Source organism: Erythrolamprus reginae, chromosome 1 (assembly GCF_031021105.1).
Source record: "Erythrolamprus reginae isolate rEryReg1 chromosome 1, rEryReg1.hap1, whole genome shotgun sequence".
Lineage (NCBI taxonomy): Eukaryota > Metazoa > Chordata > Lepidosauria > Squamata > Dipsadidae > Erythrolamprus > Erythrolamprus reginae.
In genome coordinates this window covers 341,819,522-341,844,840 of record NC_091950.1, presented here as the reverse complement: position 1 = coordinate 341,844,840, position 25,319 = coordinate 341,819,522, and the positions used below count along the sequence as shown (strand labels likewise).

General features: G+C 38.5%; 1 protein-coding gene across 3 annotated transcripts in view; it reads left to right on the top strand.

Moving 5' to 3' along the window:
* The window catches only part of SMYD3 (SET and MYND domain containing 3), a 411,511-nt gene that overhangs the window by 340,370 nt on the left and 45,822 nt on the right, over window positions 1-25,319 (top strand). For 2 of the 3 annotated variants that reach the window (XM_070734078.1, XM_070734080.1), the window contains 2 exons: window positions 22,505-22,592; window positions 23,226-23,400. In XM_070734078.1, the coding sequence (XP_070590179.1) occupies window positions 22,505-22,592; window positions 23,226-23,400 (263 nt within the window). Of the gene's footprint in view, window positions 1-22,501; window positions 22,593-23,225; window positions 23,401-25,319 lie in introns of all 3 variants that reach the window. The other variant, XM_070734076.1, reaches the window with a different exon arrangement.

Here is a 25,319-nt window from a genome sequence, read left to right as displayed (position 1 = left end):
TGGAACAAACTTCCGGCAGACATGGTTGGTAAATCCACAGTAACTGAATTTAAACATGCCTGGGATAAACATACTGTATATCCATTGTAAGATAAAATACAGGAAATGGTATAAGGGCAGACTAGATGGACCATGAGGTCTTTTTCTGCCATCAGTCTTCTATGTTTCTAAGATGGAGACACATGTGCAGTGCCGGAAACCCGACTTCTGCACATGCTCAGAAGAAAAAATAAAATGTTAATTTTTTAAAAAAGATGGCTGTGCCCACGGACCAGCACCGATCGAACTGGTTCGTGATGTCATTGTGACATCATCAGTGGGTCACTACCGGTTCAGGCGAACCAGTCTGAACAGGAGGAATCCACTTCTGGATCAGATTATGTGTGAAGTAACATAGAGGGCCTTTAGAAATGTGATAGGGGTGATGGTTAAATATTGCTGAATTAGAGCCTCTAGCATCTCTTCTCATTAGTCACGCTAGCCAGAGTTACTGAGAATTTTAATTCAGCAATATATGAAGTGGTAACAATTCTCATCCCTGCCTTCCATGCAGCTTCCTGAACTACATGTAGAAGTAAATTAGCAATCAGTGTGATTAAACAAGCTGAATATAATATGTCCCTATAATAGTTCAAGTTTATAGCAACTGTTGACAATAATTTTATTGCAAATAAATTGAAATGCTTTAAAACTGATAAAAACTTGCAGCATTGGCAATGTTTAGCATCCAGCGTATCTGAGAGTTTACTTTAAATGCAATTTAATCTTATCTTACAGCATAATGGTTATGACTGATCCTGTGTAGTAAGTATTGTGAAATGTATTCCCTTTAATCTGCTTTTTAATACTTTAAAACTAGGGGGAGATCATGCAAAATCCAATATAACCTTCTCCAACTTGGCATATTCCATATGGCCAAAGCTATGGTTAACTCTGAATTCTGGGAGATACAGTCTCATTATATCTGGAAGACACCAAATTGCAGAAGATTGCTCTCTGCATTATCTGTCTGTGAAATGGACATTACCAAGCTACTCACATAATTTCTGTTTCCTAGCAACTATTGTTAGCAGCTCCCTGGAAAACAGCAAAGACAGTAATTTGTAAAGGCTACCCTGCAAAATCTATCCTGGAGTAAATGGTTTCTGAAAAGACCTTAATTAATGTATTGAAAATGTTTACAAATATAATAAATTTACTTTTGGTTAAGAAATATGCCGGGTCTTTAAGAAGCGTAATGCTTTTTAGTAAGAGACAGAAAGTGTAGACAACACAATGCCCACTGATTTCCTGATGAGCAAGAAAGCAGGAATGACACAGGAACATGGAAATCAACTAGTGGGAGGCCATGGCAACCTTGCAAATATTTCAATCCAGGCATAGCTTACATAGTAATTGTGTATACACCATAATGTTGGTCAATTGGGCAATCTTAAACTGACAATTTTACGCAGTTAATGTAACTGGGTAAGACTTATTTAACAAATATATTTTATTTCTTAGAGTCATAAATGACTTTGAAAGCCAAAGAGTCATTTATAAATTTAGGTTTTAGTAGTTCATAAATTCTGGCTTTATACCATTTGCGGGGGCTGGCAATAGTCAGAGAACCGGCCACGAAGGGAGCGTGAGGCTCTGTCCACCCACCCGGACTCCACCATTTGGGTTCTGTTACCCTCTGTGCAGGCGCAAAGCATTCTGTGCATGCCCAGAGGGTAAAAGAACACAAATGGCGATATCTGGGTGGGTGGGCAGAGCCTCGCGCTCCCTTCGCAACTGGATCTCCAACAGCGGAGAGCCATGAGTGAACCGGGAGTATTTCGCCCCTGAGCATTTGCCTGATAAATGATAACTTGATGAGAGACACTGAGATTGTGAGGGATGTTTACCTTATTCAGTTGCTTAAGACTGGTTTCCTTCCTTCCTTCCTTCCTTCCTTCCTTCCTTCCTTCCTTCCTTCCTTCCTTCCTTCCTTCCTCCCTCCCTCCCTCCCTCCCTCCCTCCCTCCCTCCCTCCCTCCTTCCTTCCTTCCTTCCCCCTGCATTTTTGAATAGTTTAAATAGACAGGGATGCCTTCAGGGCACATAAAATAAGTTGTAGTTCACCTAAATTAATGAGACCCTTGAAAAGTCTGCCCAAAGTTCAGTTTCAGAGGAAACTGGGAATTTATATTGATGTGGCGTGACAGTATCAATTTGGAAGGCTCTCTGTGCTGACCTGCTGGAATAGGTTTGGAATACAACACTCCTGTGAGAGGTGAGCCTTGCGGTCAAGTGAGAGGAACTGAGCTTCATTACTCACCAAGCCAAGAGGCTAGAAAGAAATGTAACATTCTTGATCGATGATTTAACCAGACTATCTTCCTCTGTGTTTTTGATGAAGCCTCAGGGTTTTTCTCGAAATTGCTAGCACCATAAAAGTTCTACATGTCTGGCAACAATTAATTTCCAGCTCCTGTTTATCCTAGGTAAACTTGGCAGCTGCAAAAAAATGCTCGGATAGCAATCTGGCTATCTGAACTTTTTGAGTCAGTGAGTACAGTACAAATTTCAAGAGCATGTTTCAGTATCTCACAAAATGGTAACTGTTAAGACTCTGTCGTAACAGTTGGGTTGGCAACAGGGGTGGGCTACTGCCCGGACGGGGGGGGGGCAACGACACAATGGGGTAGCAAAAATGGAGCTCCACCCCAAAGCACCCAATTTGCATTGGAAGATATTGAAAGGAAATACATAAACCACGCCACAGTTTGGTAGTAAACATTTTGGTAGCCCTTCACTGGTTGGCCATATATATAAACCAACAATGTGTGTTAATGTATATAGCTTTAACTGAGCTATGTCTGATTGGCTGATGGTATTGCAGACTACCATAAGAGGGGGCTAGAGATCATATTTTGTTCTCACTGTTATTCTCTGTTAGTTTTCTCTGCATTCTTTCTGCATTCTATGTATTGTAGTTATGTGTTGTAACTAGAATGTGTTTAGGCTTGATATGTTTTTTACTGTTTATAACAAAGACAACTGGTAAGAAAGACTTTGTAATTAGATATTATTTGGGTTGTTATTCTGACTATTACATGTATGACTTGGACTGCTAAGTACGAGACCGCATTCTGCTACATACCTCCCAGTGGCTAGTTAGGGCCCACAGAGTTGGTCTCCTCACAGTTCCTTGGGACAGACAGTGTCGGCTGGTGAGACCACGTGGGAGGGTCTTCTCTGTGTTGGCTCTGGCTTTGTGGAATCAACTGCCCCCTGAGATCCGCACGACCCCACTCTCCTGGCTTTCCGAAAGGCCATAAAAACATGGCTTTTCCGGAAGGCTTGGAACCATTGAATGGCTCCATCTTGTCCCAGCTGAATGGACGAATGTTTTTATAATTAAGCGTTTTTTATAATTGTTTTTATTTTTTATATTGCTGTGAGCCGCCCAGAGTCTGTAATGGAATTCGGCGGCATACAAGTAGCAAAAACAAACAAACAAAAAATATTTCTTAAAGCAAATTTTAACTTCTATTAGTGTATCTGGGTGTGGCTGAATACACTACTCCAATACAACGTATCTGTGTGCATATCCTTGATAAACAAGGATTACTCTGTGCATACAGTAACCATCGGGGACAGCCCACCATTTCTCCAGTTTACTAGCAGCAAATTTAATGAAGTGATTCCTCCCTATCACCCTGAATTTCCAAAATTCTTGTCTTGGTTTCTCTAAGCTGCATTCCACAACAATAATAAAAATCACCAGATAATAATAATAATAGTAATAATAGTAATAATAGTAATAATAGTAATAATAATAATAGTAATAATAGTAATAATAGTAATAATAATAGTAATAATAGTTATAATAGTTATAATAGTTATAATAGTTATAATAGTTATAATAATAGTAATAGCAATAGTAAATAATAATAACAACAACAACAATAATAATAATAATAACAATAATAATAATTTTAAAAAGCTGTAAAGCCAGGTGCCTGACCCAGAGTCTGCTGTCCATCAGACAATATCATCTTCAGGCTCCAACCTGACCCTATGCCAAGATGTGGGATATGTTAAGTCATTGGGTGGGATTCAGGCAGGGGTTGCCACTCCTGCTACTCCCGGTGCACTGTGTGCGCAGCTCCACAACTCCAGTGTGCGCATGCAGGCGTCTGAGTAAGATTTTGCTTCTGCACATGGGCAGGAAGCAAAATCTTATGAGGGGACATGTGCATGAGAAATTTTGGTGCCTTTTGCTTCTGCGCATGCTTGGAAGCAAAAAATCATCAAAATCTCTCATGTACGCGCATCCCCTCGCAATATTTTGCTTCTTGCGCATGTGCAAAAGCAAAATCTTGCCCGGATGCATGCGCACACATGCTGGAGATGCGTAGCTGTGCTAGCAGCTTCATTTTTGCTACTGGTAATGATGGCATTGACCGTACCGGTAGGAACCCACTACTGTACTGTACTGTTTTTTTATTATTGTTGTGAGCCGCCCCGAGTTTGCGGAGAGGGGCGGCATATAAATCCAATAAAAACAAAAACAAAAAACAAAACAAAAACAAACAAACAATAATATAGTAATCTGGATATCATAATGGGGACATGAATAAATTGGATTTTGATTCTCTGATGTTAAATGAATTGAGTACATTCCCGTGCTTATCTACATAAGAATATTTTTTAAAATAAAAACAATAAAACAAGCATTGATAACTGAATACATGCTGCCCTGAGGAGATATACCGGTACTTTAGATAGAGCGAGCAGTATCAGAACCAGCATTAGCTTCTGCTATTCCAATACACCAGCCCAGTGTTTTTCAACTAGTGCGCCGCAGCACATGGTCAGGTGTGCTGCGAGAGGGGAGAGACAAAGAGAAAGAGAAAGAAAGTGAGAGAGAAAGAAAGAGAGAGAGAGAAAGAAAAAGAGAGAGAGAGAAAGAGAGAAAGAAAGCAAGAGAGAGAGAAAAAGAAAGAGAGAGCAAGAGAGAGAAAGAAAGCAAGAGAGAGAAAGCAAGCAAGCAAGAGAGTGTGTGTGAGAGAAAGAAAGCAAGAGAGAGAGAAAGAGAGAGAGAAAGAGAGAGAAAGAAAGCAAGAGAGAGAAAGAGAGTGAGTGAGAGAAAGAAAGCAAGAAAGAGAGAGAGGAGAGGAAGGGAGAAAGAGAGAGAAATGAGAGAAAAAATGGGAGAAAAAAGAGAAATGAGAAAATGATTGAGGCAGAGAATGAAAGGAAAGAGAGAGAAACAAAAGAGAGAGAATTGACTCTTGATTTAAAGCATATGATAAAAAGCACCCAAAGAATAAGAGAGGAAAACTCCCCAGCCCTCACCTGTTTTTGGAAAGAATAAGAGAGAACACCCCCCCCCCCAGCCCTCACCTGTTTTTGGAAATGGTTCAAGAGTGTATACACACACACACACACACAAGGTGGGATAATATGTATAATATGTACTGTCTTAGAGTGTCATTTTGTGTCATTTTGGTTGGTGGCGTGCCCCAGGATTTTGTAAATGTAAAAAATGTGCCGCAACTCAAAAAAGGTTGAAAATCACTGCACCAGCCAGTTCAGATATTTGTGCTGAATTATTTTTCCCCATCACTGCCTGTTTTCTGAGGCAACATTGGGGGAGTTGAACTTCAGTCCTAAGGTCCAGCCTGAGGTGCAATTTAATAACAATACTAAATAACCATTAATGATTACCTGTCTTTAGACACGAGACCTTAGCTTGAGGGAACTAATTAGATGAAATGGATGCTTTGTATTATCAGGAAGAGTCAGTTCAAAAAGATTGGAAAACCTGGACTGCTACTGAGTTACCTGAGAATAATAGAGAGCTAGGCAACCTACTACAGAGCAACTCCTGAAGGCAGCATGGAAGGTAGCCTGTTTAACCCAGAATTTTTTTCCTGCTAGGCCAGCATGAGCAGGACTGAAATTATAATCTCATAATTCAAGAGGACTTTTTTGTTCTCTTTTGGATAGGCATAATCATTACTATCCTGTTCTAATCTATAAAATAGCTGATCAATAGCCTTGTCGGCAACATTAGATTAAATAATAAAATAAATGAATGAATGACATCTTCCTCCCGTCAATATGGATAATCTTTTAATCTTTTCACTGACAGACAAGACAGTTGTCTGAAATATGTTACATGCTAATCATATCTGGATAAAGCTTTAGTCATGTATTCATTTTAAAGAGATTAGCGATGAGGCTCAGAGGCTGTCCACCTCTTGTTTATTGATCAAGGTTATGTCATATAAAAATGATAACGTGACAAAAATGCCCTAGATCCTCAGTAACTGGTTAGGGATTTTTTTCTTTCCATGGCCACGTGCTTTAAAATTTTTAATTAACTTTTGCATTGTGGATGCAATATGAGATTCCAAATAGTTATTATTTATGTCCTAGTCCTATAATAGCAATGTCACAGATAGCAGCCTATTAGTATTTAGAGCATGTAGTAACACTTCCATTAAAATGAAAACGGTTATCTTGCTATTTAACAATTAAAGGCTGGCAGAAAAGGTCAAGCAGCTTACTTAAGGACAAATACACATGTCAGACATATGCATCTCTCCCAATCGCTCTCTGTCTTCCAGAGAGGGAGGGAAGGAGGGAAGGAGGGATGGAGAGAGGGAGACTGAGACTATTACCTGCCCAACTTCTTTTTTTATTTTGCAATTGAGGGATGAAGCTCTTCATTAAGAGCAGATTCTGTAGATTATATTATGAGCAAGAATTTGATTACAATATAATCCTTGGGTTGGAATTGGAGTAATTATACAATCAAATTTCTGACATTTAATACAAATTACATCCATTTTATGTTCTGTATTTTTAAAGTGTACACACAAAAGTGTCTCTCATGTACCGGTCTAATATTGATACAATTGGTCATTCTTGCTTGTTCCGAGCCCTGAATGTAAAAAGGCATTTACTGGCTCAGCTTCTTCAGTGGCATTATTACTTGAGATCAGTTAATATATTAGAAGGGAAAAAATATGAATGGACTAAACCACCATGTACTTAGTTAATTAACATGAGAAGTCATGTATGGAAGTTTCTGTACAAATAATGAGCGTTAATCTAGTGGGGAAACAAAGCATGATAGAATTACAGTGCTATTTAGAACGCAATACATTCATTTGGTTATGTAAATATTTTGGTAGAAGAATCAGGCTTGAGATATGACTCAATTACATGCCGGTTGTAAGAATAGCGAGAAATACATAGCATTTTGCTGATTAAACTGATCAACCGCACAAGATAATTAAATTGTCTACCCAAATTGTTGCATTGAAATGTGAATGTATGTTTAATATAAAATTTTAATGCATAAAGAGTTGAACTATTTATAGTTCCTTGGCTGACCACTTACTGTGAATGGAACAATAATAAGCTATATGCAAATATTCTAAATATTAAAAAGGCTCATTATAAGATAGGATGTGATTGTGGGAAGTATTTGATGGAGCAAATTGAAATAAAAATATTCTTAGGACATGTAAAACAACCCATTTTAAAACAAGCGTGATAATTTGACATAAAATTTTCACAGTGATTGAAATGAATAGAGGAATCTTGTCGCCGAAACCCATCAAAACTCTTTCTCTAAATGTTCATTTTTCATTTAATATTAACATTTCTTATTATTTCCTGATGCATAAGGAAAACTGTGTGAGCTATATTTTCATTTTGGTTAAAGATTCTCTGAAAGATTAATCACTCTTCTCCCTTTACTTCTGCCCACCTCACCAGAATGAGAAGGCAGGGTATATGTTGTGGATCCCATCTACTAAGGATGAATCTATTTGTTTTATTTATTTATTTATTTATTTATTTATTTATTTATTTATTTATTTATTTGTCATACAAATAAATAAATAAATATTTATTGTAAATAAACATATTGTAACATATTGTAATATGTTTAACATAAGTATAAAGTAGAGATCGAAAAGATAAAAAGACATTAGGATAGGAACGGTAGGCACAAAGGTGCACTTATGCACGCCCCTTACAGACCTCTTAGAAAAGGGGAGGGGTCTATTGTAGATAATGTAAGGTTGAAGATTTTGGGATTGGGGGAAGAAACAACAGAGTCCGGTAGTGAATTCCAGGTGTTGACCACTCTATTGCTGAAATTGTATTTTCTGCAATCTAGTTTGGAGCGATTTACATTTCGTTTGTATCTATTGTGTGCTCTTGTGTTGTTGTTGTTAAAGGTGAAGTAGTCACTAACAGGGAGTACATTGTGATGTATGATTTTATGAACAACAGTTAAATCAGTTCGGAGGCAGCGTAGCTGTAAATTTTCTAAACATAATAATTGAAGTCTGGAGGAGGAAGGTAATTTGTTGCATGAGGAGGAGTGGAGGACTCTTCTTGTGAAGTATTTCTGGACTCCTTCAATTGTATTAATGTCTGTTATGCAGTGTGGATTCCATACAGGAGAGCTGTATTCAAGAATAGGTCTGACAAATGTTTTGTATGCTCTGGTTAGTAGATCGGTGTTTCTAGAGAAGAAGCTGCGTAGAATTACGTTTGTGACTCTTAGTGATTTTTTGGCAATGCTGTTGAGGGCAATCTAAGGAGAAGGGCGTCCTAGAAATCCAAATAATAAATGTATACCTGGGGGAATCATGACAAAAGGCCTTTTCAGTGGTGCCCCTTCCCTATAAAGCATCATTTCCCGGAGGAATGATTGTCCCTCACTTTGTTTTTCTGAAAGACCCTAAAGACAGTGGTATTTTGTCAGCAGACCCCTGGGAATCTTAAATGAAAATTGGAATGTTGTTGCTGCCATAGGGTGGGATCAATGGCTTTATGTCAAACCTCCTGGAGTCACAAGGGTATGAGTAGGGCAGTTATATAAGATAGATAGATAGATAGATAGATAGATAGATAGATAGATAGATAGATAGATAGATAGATAGATAGTGTTGTGATTCCATCTGAGGCTCCTCAGGGAACGGCTGAACCTCTGCCGGCTCCATGCTCAGAGGGGGAGGATGAGGAACAGGAGGAGGAGGAGGAGGAGGAGGCCCAGGCAGACGGGGAGGAGGAATATCAGGCCGAGGGAGAGGGAGAACAGCCTGAGGCCCCCGGGGTGGAGCTCTCCCCAGCAAGCAGCCTGGAGTCCTTAGATGAAAATGCACAAGCCATCATCGATCTCAGGCAGAGAAGAGCAGCACAACGAAGGGGACAATTAGCCAGGTATTTCCAGCCCTAAATAGGCAACAGCTGGGTTTGGGTGTGGTTCTCCCCAGAAAGGCTGAAAAGGCAGACCCACCCTTCCTGTATTGTGGAGTATTATCTTTGGGAGTCCTGGGACCTGGCTGTGATCTTTGGCGTCTCTGATTCTGGCTTGTGGCCTTGAAGGCTGAAACCTTGGGGGGAAAGGCGTGGGTCTTATTCTCTACAGTGGTGTGTGTGCCAGCAAGAAGTCTGCTGTATTGTCTGGCCGTCAGGACTCTGCTGTGAAGCCTCATAGCCTGCCTGTTGGGAAGAACAGGTTTTTCTCTGTGTTTATTTTTCAAACTATAAAGTGCCTTTGCTTTTACCAGCGTGTCTGGCTGTTTTTTCCAGTTGGTGTTGAAGTCTGGGGGCACCCAGACAGAACAGATAGATAGATACATACATAGATAGATAGATACATAGATAGATAGATACATAGATGAATGATAGATAGATGATAGATGATAGATAATAATAATAATAATAATAATAATAATAATAATAATAATTTATTGGATTTGTATGCTGCCCCTCTCTGTAGACTCGGGGCGGCTAACAACGATAAAAACAGCATGTGACAATCCAATAATAAAACAACTAAAAACCCTTATAAAACCAAACATCCACACAGACATACCATGCAGTCCGCAACCTGTGGGCACTGATCCACTAGTGGGCTGTGAAGGATTTGTAACTAGGCCACTTGTGCAACCAGCACTCAAACATGTGCATGTGTATTCTATTTAATGTGAGCAGCAGGAATTTGTGCATGCTATTTATGCAAATGGAGCTGCATGCATGTGTACAGTAGCTGGCTGTTTGCTCGAACCATCCCTTCCTCTCTTTGCCAGTCTGCAAAGCTGGAAACATTGGGGAACTCTGATGTAAGAAATGCCCAATTTACCCAAATTGCTAAAAAAAACTTTTTTTTCCTTTAATGGCAAGAATTCTTGCCATTAAATGCAACAAAAAATATTGGAAGTACTCTTCACTTAACTTTACCGCTTTGTAATATTTTTGATGCAAATCAATTCGTTCCTCTGGCTGAGTTCTGTTCCTAGAGTGGGTTGTAATGCTACTTAAAAAGAAGAACCTCCATGAAATAAAATGTACAGCAGAAATGAACAATTACAGTAAATGTGAAAGAGAGAGCTCCAAACTTTAAAAGCTTAATATTGCAATTTTATGCTCTCTGGGAGGGCTTTATGTCAGATTGCTACCCCAGGAATGGAGAAGATGACAGAGGCTTTTTAGGAGGGAATCCAAGCTTGGATGTTATCTCTCAGTCCTCAGGGAGCCCTCCAAGTTTTTAAGAGAACTATTGAGCTCAGAGTAACCCACTAGAGTCGTGCTTGGAAATAATACAAAAAACACCTATTTTAAATACATGAGGATATCTGCTTTTTATCCCCCATTCCCCCAAATTATATCAAATGATTGGAATGAAATTTTACCTTTAATATTATGAAGGTGCATTTTCAATAACCAGCTTCTCTGTAGCTAAAAATGGAAGGTGACTTTGAAATTTTCTTTATGACGATGATTTACAGCCCACTCATAGGGCGCTCAAGTTTCCTGACAGACTAAAGTAAATATGAGCAATTAAAAGTCAATGAAAGCAATTAAATAATTAGTTGTATTGACTCCTTTTCTGGAAAAGGAAAGACTGAAGGCTAAAGGTAACTCTGACTGAAGGGATTGCATTTTTTGTAGCATTGAAACTTCCTTTAGCCCAGTGTTTCCCAACCTTGGCAACTTGAAGATATTTGGACTTCAACTCCCAGAATTCCCTAGCCAGCAAATGCTGGCTGGGGAATTCTGGGAGTTGAAGTCCAGATATCTTCAAGTTGCCAAGGTTGGGAAACACTGCTTTAGCCTATGGGCATATCAGCAACTGAATGTCCTTTTGGCTTAATTCTAGCCATATCAAAAGTAACAATACTACTTTTATTTGCATTTTCTCTCCCCCAGTAGCTTACTGGATATCACCAGAGCTGGGAAACACATCTTTTAGTATATCAATTCTGCCCTGCTTGAGAATGGGCTTTGGGGATGGGTTGGATTCTTTTTTTTGAAAATAATGAAGCCTATTTTCTTGTCCAATGGATTGTATTTATTCTGATCCTTTACATGTGACCTGCTTTTCATGGATAAAGCTTCTGGTAATGTATAGTGTCAACGGTATAGTTCATAGTATCATTGGGATATATAATACATATTCCTTCATTACTAATATGTAGCAATCCATGAAGGGGAATCTAAATTCCATTTGCCTAAATCAAAGGTGGATTTCAGCAGGTCCTGACCAATTCTGGAGAACTGGTAGTTGAAATTTTGAGTAGTTCAGAGAACTGGTAAATAGCAGCTCTGACTGGCCCCACCTCCATCTATTATTTGCCTCCCGAGTCCCAGTAGATCGGGAGGAAATGGAGATTTTGCAGTATCTTTCCCCTGCGACGCCCACCAAGCCACACCCAGAGAACTGGTAGTAAAAAAATTATTATTATTATTATTTTTGAAAGCTACCAGGCAGTTAAAAGATGGGCCATCTCTATTCCATCCTTCCTTCCTTCCTTCCTTCCTTCCTTCCTTCCTTCCCTCCCTCCCTCCTTCCCTCCTTCCCCCCATTCTTCCCTCCCTCCTTCCCTCCCTCCCTCCTTCCCTCCTTCCCTCCATCCTTCCCTCCCTCCCTCCTTCCTTCCTTCCCTCCTTCCCTCCCTCCTTCCTTCCCTCCATCCTTCCCTCCCTCCCTCCCTCCTTCCTTCCTTCCTTCCTTCCTATAGGCATTTCTGCCCAGGAGAGTGGCCTCACCTTGGGAAAGACAAAACAATCCTCTATCTGGTTGCCAGCATTTACATCCCAAAACATTCAGAACAAAAGGTATTCATGAATCATATTCACATCCTTGCTCAGCAAATCAACTCTTCTTTTTATACTTACAGTGCTAAAGGGATAAACAGACAAACCAAGAATTAAATTCAAGGATGCCTTTGTAGCCAAATGCCCCGTGAGCCTGCACCAACATTGCACAAGAGCATTTAAAAAAATATGAAGAATTCTTAACATGTTTAAGTCTGTACAAATAAAAGAGCCAAGAGAAAGCCTGGAGGGTGTCACAAAGCTGGTGATACCCATGAAAACAGAGCCAAACTTTAAAAAGATCTTGATACACTTGAACATTGGGCTCTATCCAACAAAATGTTGTTCAGTGTTAAGCATTTTAAGGCTTTATACTTAAGCGATTAAAAATAGATGCAGAAATATAAAGTAGATGGAACATGACAATAGTACTTACCAAAAAGTCCTGGGATCTTTGGTAGGATATGGGTTCTGCCTCCCAAGGACAATTCCATCTATCCATCCATCACCCTGAGGGGAGGGGACTTTTGACCCCCTCAGAGAGAGTCCGCAACTTGGGCGTCCTCCTCAATCCATAGCTGACTTTAGAACATCATATTTCGGCTGTTTTCACCTGTTGCATCAGTTGCGGCCCTACCTAGATAGGGAGTCTTTGCTCACGGTCACTCATGCCCTTATCACCTGAGGTTCGACTACTGCAATGCTCTCTACATGGGGCTTCTTTTGAAAAGCGTTCGGAAACTACAAATTGTGCAAAATGCAGCCACGAGAGCAGTCATGGGCTTGCCCAAACATGTGCATATCTCTCCAACACTCCATGGTCTGTATTGGCTGCCAATTGGTTTCCAAACTCAATTCAAAGTATTGGTTATGACCTATAAAGCCCTACAAGGCGTGGGACCAGAATACCTAAGAGATTGCCTTCTGCCACATGAATCCCAGCAACCAGTCAGGTCCCACAGAGTCGGCCTTCTCCAGGTTCCGTCAACTATCGTTTGGCGGGGCCTAGGGGAGAGAGCCTCCTCTTTGGGTGCCTTGGCCTTCTGGAATTAGCTCCCCCCGAAGATTTGTACTGTCCCCACCCTCCTCGCTTTCTGTAAGACTCTGAAGACTCATTTATGCTGCCAGGCCGGGGGCCATTAGATCTTTGCCTCCTGGCCAATGAATGTGTTGAGAGAATGTTGAGTGAATGGAATGATTGTTTTTTATGCTTTTTTGGGGTTTTAGATTTGTTAATTAATTAATTGGATTCAAGATTGTGTATACTGTGTATTATGTGTTGTGAGCCGCCCCAAGTCCTCATAGAGGGGCAGCATAGAAATCAAATAAATGAATGAAAGAAAGAAAGAAAGAAAGAGAAAGAAAGAAAGAAAGAAAGAAAGAAAGAAAGAAAGAAAGAAAGAAAGATTGAGCCAGCAATGTGCTGCTGCTGCTGCTGCCAAAAAACCAAGTGCGGTTTTGGGCTGAAATCAATAGAGGTATAATACCAAGATCGTACAAAGTGATAGTACTACTCTATGCTGCACTGGTCAGACCACATCTGGAATATTGTAGTGCTGGTCACCACAATTGAGGAACAGGAAAGAGGGCAGACAAGAATAACAAAATATGGTAAAAGATTTGAAGGCTAAATTCTAGGTTGGGTGGTTAAAAGAGTTTTGTTTAGCTTAAAGAAGAGTAAGCTAAGGGATGCCATGATAGCAGTCTTCCAATATATGAAGGCATATCACAGGGAAGACATAATAGGTTTATTCTCCCCAGCAGGGAGGGTAAAACAAGGAGAAATGGGTGGAATCTTTATAGTGAGTGATCCAAACGTGAACCAAATTGGAGTTTTCTGACTGCAAAAGCTATTAAGCAGTGGGACAGCCTGCCTTCTGAAACTGTAGGTGCTCCATTACTGGAAATCAAGATGAAGAAATATTGAACAACCATTGGCCCATAATGATATGAGAATTTATTTGTTTTATTTATTTTTATTTGTTTATTTTGTCCAATACACAATACATATAGAAGAGAATAGACATGAGGTAATATATATAAAGAAAAATATAAAATAGAGGAGAAGATATATGAAAGGAAGAAAATATATATGATATATGAGATAAAGGAAAGACAATTGGACAAGGGATGAAAGGCACACTGGTGCACTTATGTACGCCCCTTACTGACCTCTTAGGAACCTGGAGAGGTCAATTGTGGATAGTCTAAGGGAGAAATGTTGGGGGTTAGGGGTTGACACTATTGAGTCTGGTAATGAGTTCCACGCTTCGACAACTCGATTGTTAAAGTCATATTTTTTATAGTCAAGTTTGTAGCGGTTAATATTAAGTTTGAATCTGTTGCGTGCTCTTGTGTTGTTGCGGTTGAAGCTGAAGTAGTCATTGACAGGTGGGACGTTGCAGCCTATGATCTTGTGGGCAATACTTAAATTGTGTTTTAGACGTCGTAGTTCTCAGCTTTCTAAATCCAGGATTGTTAGTCTATTTTCGTAGGGTATTCTGTTTCGAGTGGAGGAGTGAAGAGCTCTTCTGGTGAAATAGTTTTGGACATTTTCAAGGGTGTTGATATCTGAGATGTGGTATGGGTTCCAGACAGATGAGCTGTATTTTAGGATGGGTCTGACAAAAGTTTTGTAGGCTCTTGTGAGTAATGTGAGATTGCCGGAGCAATCCCAATTTCCTTCCAACCTTATCGTTCTTTGTATGCACAAAATTCAGTAAATGCCACAACTCAGCCAATCTACCGGAGTTATTCTTTGTTTTCCCAAATGAACTCGGGGTCCCATTTTCCAAAAGAATCACTTATTCAAGCAGCCACCCAAGCTAAGCCATGCTGTCAACAGAAAGCACTTTAGGAAACCAGATGAAATCACTGGTCAACACTAGCTACACGCTTGAAACAATTTGTATCTGATCTGCTTTTCACTTCTCCAGTGTCTAAATATTACAACTTATCTTCCTTTAAATCCAAAGCTATTCATTCCTTAGCAAAAAAAAGAATCTAATTTATTATACTTTCTAAAAACACTATTACATTTTGTAGATACCATCTCTGCTATTTAGCAACACAATACTTTTAAGCTGCTGCATAGAAGACAGCTGCTTCATATATAGTGTTATTGTTTTACTATAACATTACAAAGTCTAATGTGTAAAAGATATCTCTTTCCTATTAACTTTGACAGTGCACCCCTATAATATTTATCTAGACATAAGTCTTGCTGGGTTCAGTAGGGCATTGGGGTACAGGTTCAGACATCTGTATAAACTGATGATGTTAACAAAAAGTTAAGTTGCTTTATGATTCAGGATTGCAAAAATTATAAGACTTTGGGAGATTTTATTAATACAAAAGATATAATCCTTCTCTTTTTTTCCCAAGGTCTGTCAACAGGACTAAATACCAAATCTACTGTACATGACAGGATTAGATTCCTTCTTATTCAGATCTTTGCTCTGTTACAGCTTGTTACTGAAAATTGCTCTCCTCCTTTCTCAGATTCATTTTGTAATTGTGATAATTCCCTAGGTATATTTGCTTGAAAGTACACTTATAAGTCATTGTACAATGACATACTGTGGCACCTCTACTTAAGAACGCCTCTAGTTACGAGTGGCTCCCAACTTGAAACAGGCCATTTCAGGCCTCTGGAGTAAGGGGGGAGGCTGTTTTCACCCTCCCCAGTGAGGGGGGAGGCTGTTTTCGCCCTCCCCAGGCTCCTAGAAAGGCTCTGAAGCAGGGGTGGGCAATTAATTTTGCAATGGGGCCGCATGAGTAATTGGGATGGTTTTAGAGGGCCGGATTAATATAATTAACTCAGTTCTACCCAATACTGTATATTATTGGGTAGAACTGAGTTAATATTATAATTATAAATTGTAATTATATATTATATTATATTTATATTACATTATATATATATTATATATATAATTATATATTATAATTATAAATTAATTGCCCATCCCTTCCTTCCTTCCTTCCTTGTTCCCTCCATTTCTCCTTCCTTCCTTCCTTCTCCAGATGGAGAGAAGCTTCTGTCTCTCTGATTTTCTCTGCCTTTTATTTCTGCTTTTGGGCAGTTCTTTACTTCTCTTTCAAAATATTCCTTTCAGGTGCCTCTCTTCAACTGACCTACATTATCAGTTGAGAAAACATAGTGGAGGCTTTGCCTAAAAGTAGCTTTGAATTCATTTTCTTCCTCCTCCTCCTCCCCCCTTTTCTTCCCCTGAGAGATGGGGTGGGGGGGTTTGCTTTAAATTTCTTGGAAAGGCCAATGAAACCAATGAACAATTAAAAAATGAACATTTATTGGACTTTGGCCAAAGGGCATGGAAAGAGAATTTCTCCTTCCTCCCTCCCTCCCTCCATTTCCCCTTCCTCCCTCCATTTCTCCTTCCTTCCTTCCTTCCTTCTTTCCTCCCTTCCTTCCAACCTCCACGGGCCAGTCACAGACAGCGAGTGGGCTGCATCCGGCCCACGGGCCGCACTTTGTCCAGGTCTGCTCTGAAGGCTGAGGAGAGAGAAAAATGGGCGTGCCATTGCGTGCCAGGAGCGGGGGGAGGGTCACGTGTGCATGCATGTGGGATGCATGGAATTATAGATATGGGCACGCATGCGCTTCCTGCTTGAGCACAGGGGTGTGGACTAGAAGTCCTTCAAGTTCACTTCCAACTCTGTCATTCTTTATTCTATAATAAAAAGGTAAGTATATAACACAGAAATACTATGACTGGTGCAGCTATACATGTCCTGTATCAAGAAGTAAATTCTATGCCCACAATACATTAATAGGGGAGAAACCAGGGCAGTCATGGTAGCCACAGATCATAGTTCTTCCCCACTGAAATATGAACCAGAGAAGTTCCATGTTGCATTCAACACTGTTCAGAACAGAGATATTACTACTATTTTGTCTATTAATATACTAAGGTGGCAGTCTCAGCATTCTGAATTTCAAGTAAGCCTATCCAAACACAATGGGACATATTTTTTGAATAAACCCATATTGAAAAAATACAATTGTAAGTATGTTTCCAGAAAGGAAATCCATGGAGCTTAAGGGAGACTTGTTCCTCAGCAACACTGCTTAAGGCAAAGCTTCAAATGTAATGTATTTTTATGCAGGCAATTTCTGCATTGTAGTTATCCATCTACTTTCCATCCTCCATTTTTGAGAACAGAAATAGAATACTGCTTGTTTCTGTATCTTTTTTCTTTTTACTAGAATAAAAGAATGGCCTCTCTGGAGCTTATGATGTATATTTGAACAAAAATGCCATAAGCAAAAAAAAAAAAAATCCATTGTTGAAGAACTTCTAATAATTCTGTTTTTCCCAACTACGAAGAACATTTTGTGCATTATTTCTGAGCTCGTTGCTTTTCAAGGAAAATAAAGTATATATGTATGAATATGCAAGTGATACTGCAGGGTCTCACAACCAAACAGTTGGCAGAACTAACTCTTTTCAAATACCAATGCAATGTTGTACAATAAATGTTCCCCGGCCCAGTCCTCTTTACTCACCATAAAACCTTTTGCCATTTTGTCATTTCAGCTACCTAAAAAAGGCTGTTGTAGTTAGGGAAAACAATTTCCATCTGCAGTTTACAATTGTTTCCATGCCTTATAACTTAGATTTCTTTTTTCCTTTTACGTACCTGAGGCTTCTGTTCCAATAGTTGATTAAAAGCTGGGCAGCTTCTTCCCTAGCATATCTAGTTAAAGATACTACTGGGTGAAAAATTCTACTTACTCCCAGTATTTTTCATCCCTACCTCCTAATTTTTCTATTTCTTCTTTGAATGCCTAAAGATTTAGTTGGATTCTTAATCCAGAATGTCATCTGTGGAATGAATACTTTCATATTTTACCCTACCTGAATATAAACTGCCAAATGAAATAAACATATTTAAAGTCGTTATTACTATCTGCAATAGGTCTCTGCAATTTCTAGTTCAGGATCGTTTTATATTTGTAGCTAGAGTCGTATCACATGGCTCAATTTTCCACAGCACGTCTAGTGTAACCATTTATTTGTATAGAAGTCTTGTTCTATAAAAGATGAAATTATTCTTTCACTGACTGTCTCCTGTGGTTGCTTTATAGGTATACAATTGAAGTGACAGTGTTTCTTTGCTGTGCTCATGAATGAAACCAGCCGCTCAATGCTAACACTGTTGCTTCAATTGCATGCTGCATTATGGAAGGGTTGAAGTATATGCATTTTTCTTGGAAAATAAGAATAGGGTAACATTTTAGCAGCAAAATAAATTGTTAGCAGGAACTTCTGGGTGATCAGAAAGGGATATTTTAAGTATTTTTAATCATCAATGGTATATTTAATCATTTAGATTGTCAGGGTTCCAAATAACATCAAAAAATAAATCAGAATCCAAGGCAAAAAATTCCTCAAAGTTCCAATTTATTATGAGAGCCATGTTGGCACACCTGGGAGAAACCCAAGTCTAAAGCTAAGAGGGATTCCCCACCCAGTTTAAAGTTCATTCCCCTATTCCCACACCCACTTCACATTGACCAGTCTTCTTCTGCCAACATGTCCTGGTACTGAGCAAAGGAGGTACTGAACAAAGGATGACCTTGAGAATCTAGAAGGAATCTGTTATGGGTACTTCTCTACATTCTTCATGCAACAGCCCTTCCCAAATTCCCAAACAGGAATACATTCCACAGCATAAGTGTGGCAGACCAAAGTCTCCAAGTCAATGATGGCTTTGTCCTGACATAATTTTTTATAGCAATACCGTTCATGGATATGGTATCTTTTTCCAGATAAGAATGCAGCTGACCTTTCAGAAGTATGCTGAGGGCTACTCTGCAAGTATTCAAGGTCCATGGTATTGACCGTCATTCATTTAAAATTAATTAAATATGGCTGATGCATTTATCCTGTCTGATACGCTTATAGGAACTTTGTCTGATGTTGAAAAAGTTGAGCAGGAACTAAAACCCTTCCTAATTTTGTTTATCTCTTGCGAGATTGTGAAAATGGATTTACCATATTTGTTGGCATCATACAAACTATTCTAACTTTTTCACTTTGATTTTTCAATCACCAGAAAAGCAATAGGAACTTTGACTTCCTTGTGTGTCATGCACTAAGGTTAGAGAAGAATGCTAGGTGAGACACCTCTATTCTACAGGTGGTGGCAGCAGAAACTACCAAGGTGTTACCCCAAGTCAGAAGGTAGGGTTAGAGCAGGGACCACAAACCTTGGCAACTTTAAGATTTATGGACTTCAACTCCCAGAGTTCCTCAGCTGGCTGAGGAACTCTGTGAGTTGAAGTCCACAAGTCTTAAAGTTGTTAAAGTTGGAGACCCCTAGGCCTAGAGCATGAATTTTCAGGTTGCTTCTGAAATTTCTAGCCTTTCACTATGCCTCTCTCAGCAGATTCACTATAAATGAGGAGCCATGTTAGTCTCTTCTAATAAGAACAATATATGCTATAACTGATTAATATTACAGAGAAGCTCAGATATGGAGAAATACTATGATATTTAATTTTTCTTGACAATCTCACCAGTTAGATTTTAGAGGGTTTTTTTTTCTGAATAAGGTAATCTATTTTGGGAAAACTCAAATCCACAATCTCAGAAAATTAGAATATTACATGTGATCAATAAAACAAGGATTGTACATGGAACAATATCGGACCTCTGGAAAGTATAAGCATGCATATGTAGTCAGAACTTGATTTGGGACCCTTTTGCAACAATTACTGCCTCAATGCAGCGTGGCATAGAAGCTATCAGCCTGTGGCACTGCTGAGGTGTTATGGAAGACCAGGATGCTTCAATAACGGCCTTCAGCTCTTCTGCAATTGTTCCATCTCATGTCTTTCATCTTTCTCTTAGCCATGTCCCATAGATTCTCCATGGGGTTCAGGTCAGGTAAATTTGCTGGCCAATCAAGCACAGTAAACCTATGGTCATTGAACAGGTTTTGGTGCTTTTGGCAGTGTGGGCAAGTGCCAAGTCCTACTGGAAAATTGAAGTCAGCATCCCCTTAAAGTTCATCTGTGGAAAGAACCAGGAAGTGCTCCAAAATCTCCCGATAGATGGGTGCATTGACTTAATGAAGCACAGTCGACTAACACCAGCAAATGACATGGCTCCCCAAATCAACACAGACTGTAGAAACTTTTACATCTCATTTGGAACCAAGGACCCAGAATATGGAAGAAGAATGGAGAGGCACACACAGCAAGATGCTTGAAGTCTAGTGTGAGGTTTCCCACAGTCTGTGTTGAAAGAGAGAGAGGGAGGGAGGGAGGGAAGAAAGAAAGAAAGAAAGAAAGAAAGAAAGAAAGAAAGAAAGAAAGAAAGAAAGAATCTCTGTTGCTGTTAAGTGCCTATCTAAATTTTACAGCCCAACTATGGTAATTCCATTGTCCTCAGATAGATTATAAATAAGATGATGATAGAATCACTTTGTAGACCCTAGTTTCCTTTGTTAGTTGATCATGCACCATGTAGATCTGGCTTTCTAGTTTTTCAATTACAGTACATTTCCTACATGTCTTCTCAAAATTAAAAAAAAGCACATTAAATCAAAACATGTGCCCTTTGAAGGCAGCACAGTTAGATCACAGCTAACCTTGACTCATCCTTGTTATATGCAAATTTTAACATGTCTGGATCTGTACGATTAACATAACTGACATAGGTACTTCAGCATGAACTTTATTGTTCTATTGCTGACCTTTATGTGCTTTGATTCTGTACAAAATTATTTCCAGGTGAACATATTGCGATCAGATTGTTTATGTTTTGGCTATTACATTTGCAAATTTTAAAAGGAACACTATATTCTTTGTAATTCCTTACATATAATTGAAGCTTGAGAAGCCATTTAATGCAATAAGATGTTGAGATAGTATAAGAGTTCACCTATTTTCCTTCAATTTGGACTTCTATAGTAGGCAGCACTAAAGCTACACATGGAATGAATATGTGCTCTGTGTGTATATTTCCTCCTTTTTCGAATGTACAATAATTAACTTCACTGTGTGGAAAACGCAGATTAAAACCTCTTAACTTTTGTGCTCTTGGGATGATAATTGATATGAAAATTGGTTTGCCATCCCTAAGCTCCTTTGTTTAAATTATGGTACTGGCAGAGAAGATGTTTTTTTTAGAATTTTATCTGCTGTAAACCTCATATGATCGTCATTCAGGTATTATTATTTTCTGCTGACAAGCAGAACAAGTTAAAAATCCCTGCTAAAGCAGACAAAACTGAGTTTTGACAAATAACTTTCTCCTCTGGTTTTAGTAAACTGGTTGTCTCTCTTGATAGTGACTAATGGAGTTTCAAAGACATTATGTACAATATAGAACAATACATTAGTATACATTAGTTGTGGTGCATTGTCCTTAGTGTATCCATGATATTTCAATACCTGAATTATCATCCTTGTCTTTCTTTAAGTTTCTCATAGCTTCTCCTACTCACTAGATTATCTCAGTAGTATTCTGCCAATTCTTCAGTCCCATGACTGCTAATTTTTCCTTGAGCACTCCTATTCATCTAAAACCCTTCTCAAAACACTGCCAATGGGAAAACATTGGAAATATGAAATATATTGTTATTCCTTTTCTCAGCTCCATCCCATTTTACCACATTCTTTTCTGTTTCCTTTACTTCATCTTTGTTTCCTTTTTTTACATCTCATGTAACCTCTTCTAAATGTGGATATTGAACTTTTGGCTCATTTATTGACCCCTCCCTTCCTATGTAAGCATATAATACAAATAAATGATCTAAATGTAGTTCATAAAATTATCTGCCACAATGCCCTACCTGTCAATGACTACTTCAGCTTCAATCAAAACAATACACGAGCACACAATAGCTACAAACTTAATTCAAACCACTCCAACTATATTGCAGAAAATATGACTTTATCAACAGAGTGATCAATGCCTGGAATGCACAACTTGACTGTGGTTTCTTCCCCAAACCCCCAAAACTTTAACCTTAAACTGTCTGCTGTCGACCTCACCCCGTTCCTAAGGGGTCTGTAAGGGGTGTGCATAAGCGCACCATTGTGCCTACCATCCCTGTCTTACTTTCCTATTGTCCTCAGTTATCTGCACTGTTTATGTTTAACTTATTTTGTACATGTTTTACAAACAAACAAGCAATAAACAAACAAAGAAATGCAACTATTGGTTTTATTATTGATGAGGCATGTATATTATTTTTAGAATTTTCTTGGGTTGAAACATAGAAAACATGACCTCTAGCTTCGGTTTTAATACTGTATAACATTCTGGTATTCAATGTTACTTAACATCTGTGATAGGGCTATTAGTTTCCTTCTCTTTTTTAACCAGATGCTTTTTGTTTGCTTGCTTTTATTTTTGTCAAAGCAGGATGCTGACATGTTGGCAGGTGATGAGCAAGCTTGGAAAGAAGCCAAAGAAGTTATAAATGGAATAGGAGCAGCAAATTCACGCAAAGGTATCCTTTGTTCCTGGTTGATAGTACACACTTTCCCTTCAGATCAGGGCGATATACCAATCAACTTGTTTTCTTTGTTAAATACAAAATGCATGTTGTATTTTTTCAAAATAAAACCAAATGTAAAGAAAAGGAAGCAGAAGGTACATCAAATCAAAATGTGGTCTGGGTTATAGAAAACTCTTTTGTCCTTAATTTTTTCAGGTACTGTATGTTTAATAATACTGAGCACCATATAGAGTGCCTTTTCCTTCCCCTATGTATTGTGGTCCCCACCATGTAATTTTTATCAGGGAAGAGTTTTGTTTGCCAGATTGTTAATATTGAAAAAATACTTCTTTTAATTTACAAGATGAGTTTAAAATTAGAGAAACGTTATGAGAAATATGTTGTTTCTTTTAAGAAAATAACACTTAGAAGAAAATTAACTATAGCATAGTTAGTTGTGGTTTCATATGATCACCATTCATATTCATGTAGCTTGTTTTCATGCTTTGTTGGTTTTTAAAAAATGGAGCTTTTTATGGAAGAGGGTTTTGTAGAATAGAAAACTGCAGTGTTTTAACTTAATGTTTTGCCTTTTTTGATTGATGCTTCTGTCATGGGTTAATCCTTAACACACATAAATGTCAGAGTGGGAGCACGTTCTGTTGTCCTGCCAGACGTTACTGAAGAGTAACACCTCTCGTCTGCCAGACACCAATATCTATCAGCTAAAATTACTTGACCTTGCCATGGATGCCTGCATAAACCTGGGCCTTTGGGAAGAAGCTCTGCATTATGGTACCCGAACTTTGGAGCCCTACAGGTGAGAACTAGTGTTACTGTGATTTATTGCAAGGGTCTGTTTCCACCCAAGATGGTGAAACAGAGTGTATATTTTTCTGTGTTGGGGTTGATACAAGATTACATTCCCATGGAAGCTGCAAGAAACTACTTTGCCGATATAATAAGGCAATTTGTACAGATACCTTTTTCATTCTGAAAACAGAGAATAAATTATTTTACAGGCATAGGGCAAAGGAAACTGTTTTATATTTATTGACAATTATGTTATACAGAGTAAGAAAACCAATTTCTTTTCAGCACCACCCCCAGGCCCCCCAAGTTTCTTGATCATCACAGCACTGTAGGCTTTTTGCTCTGTAGGATTTCCCCCCCTCTTATCCATTCAGCTCCTCAACTACTTGTATCGATTTATATGCAAATATACATCAGTCTTAAGGAATTGCCATTTTCTTTGGCTCTTTACATACACATAGGATAGGAATTATCACTGATAAAGACAGGAAGTTATTTGCAAATTGTCTGTCTGTCTGTCTGTCTGTCTGTCTGTCTGTCTATCTATCTATCTATCTATCTATCTATCTATCTATCTATCTATCTATTAATTATTTAGTCTTATATGCCGCCCTTCTCTGAAGACTCAGGGCGGCTTACAACATATAGAAAACAATAGAAAACATCCTAAGTCCAAAAAGTTAAAAACCACCTAGTTCAACTAAAAATAACCCAGCTTTTAAAAGTAAATGTTCAGCCACAATCATACCAATAATCAAGTATCAAGCCAACAATCAGTCAGAGTAGAGTGTCACACTCAACGGGCTCAGGCCTGCCGGCAAAGGTAGGCCCTTCCGAAAGGCCAGGAGAGTAGGGGAAGTGCAAATCTCCGGAGGGAGTTGGTTCCACAGGGTCAGAGTTACCACAGAGAAGGCTCTTACCCTAGGGCCCGCCAGCCGGAGAAGGCCGACTCTGTGGGCTCTGACTGGTCGTTGGGATATACGAGGCAGAAGACGGTCCCGTAAGTAACCTCGTCCTAAGCCATGTAGGGCTTTATAGGTAACTACCAACACTTTGAATTGCGTTTGGAGACGAATCGGTAGGCAATGCAGCTCGTGGAGTGCTGGAGAGTCGTGGGCATATCTAGGAAGACCCACAATAGCTTGTGCAGCTGCATTTTGGACTATCAGCAGTCTCCGAACGTTTTTCTTTTTTTTTAAAATATATTTTTTATTATTTTTCGTTAGACAAACAAGACAAATGACATTCAACATTTAAAGGAGCTACCATTGCTCCGCTTATCATAGAAGTCTAACTAGTACAAAAAAAAAGTCTAAATCTAATCAGATCGATACAGAAATGTAACACATACATTCTATGTTCTTATTCAATTTAACTCTGTTATCTTTATGTTATACTGTAGTTCATATAGCTCTAATGATTTCTCTTATCTATAAAATATCAAATGACTTAATCTAGTAATAAAATATAAAGAATAACACTTTAAAATTTATATTTTAAAATTTATAATATTGCAAGAATGCTCTATCTTTATACTATTTTTAATCTATTACATTATATCTATTGTTATCATGTTATAAAATAATTAAAATTCACTTATTCAATATAACTAATTAAAAAAAAGCAAAAAAACCCTTATCATTTTAATTTTCAAATATTCTTTCATATATGTATTCAATTTAATAAGTTCCAATAATTATAAATTCATACTTATATAATTTTGCAACTATTTTCAAAGGTAGAGTGGATTACAGTAGTCAAACCTCAAGTAAGTTTTCACTTATTCATCATTTTTTGATGTAAGATTAGCAGATCAATAAGTGATGATCTCCTTTTTCCCATTGGTACATCCAACTTTCCAATTGGACAGTATATTTTCTGGACAAAAATGATTGAACAATAGACTTTTCCTGAGGCTAAAATCCA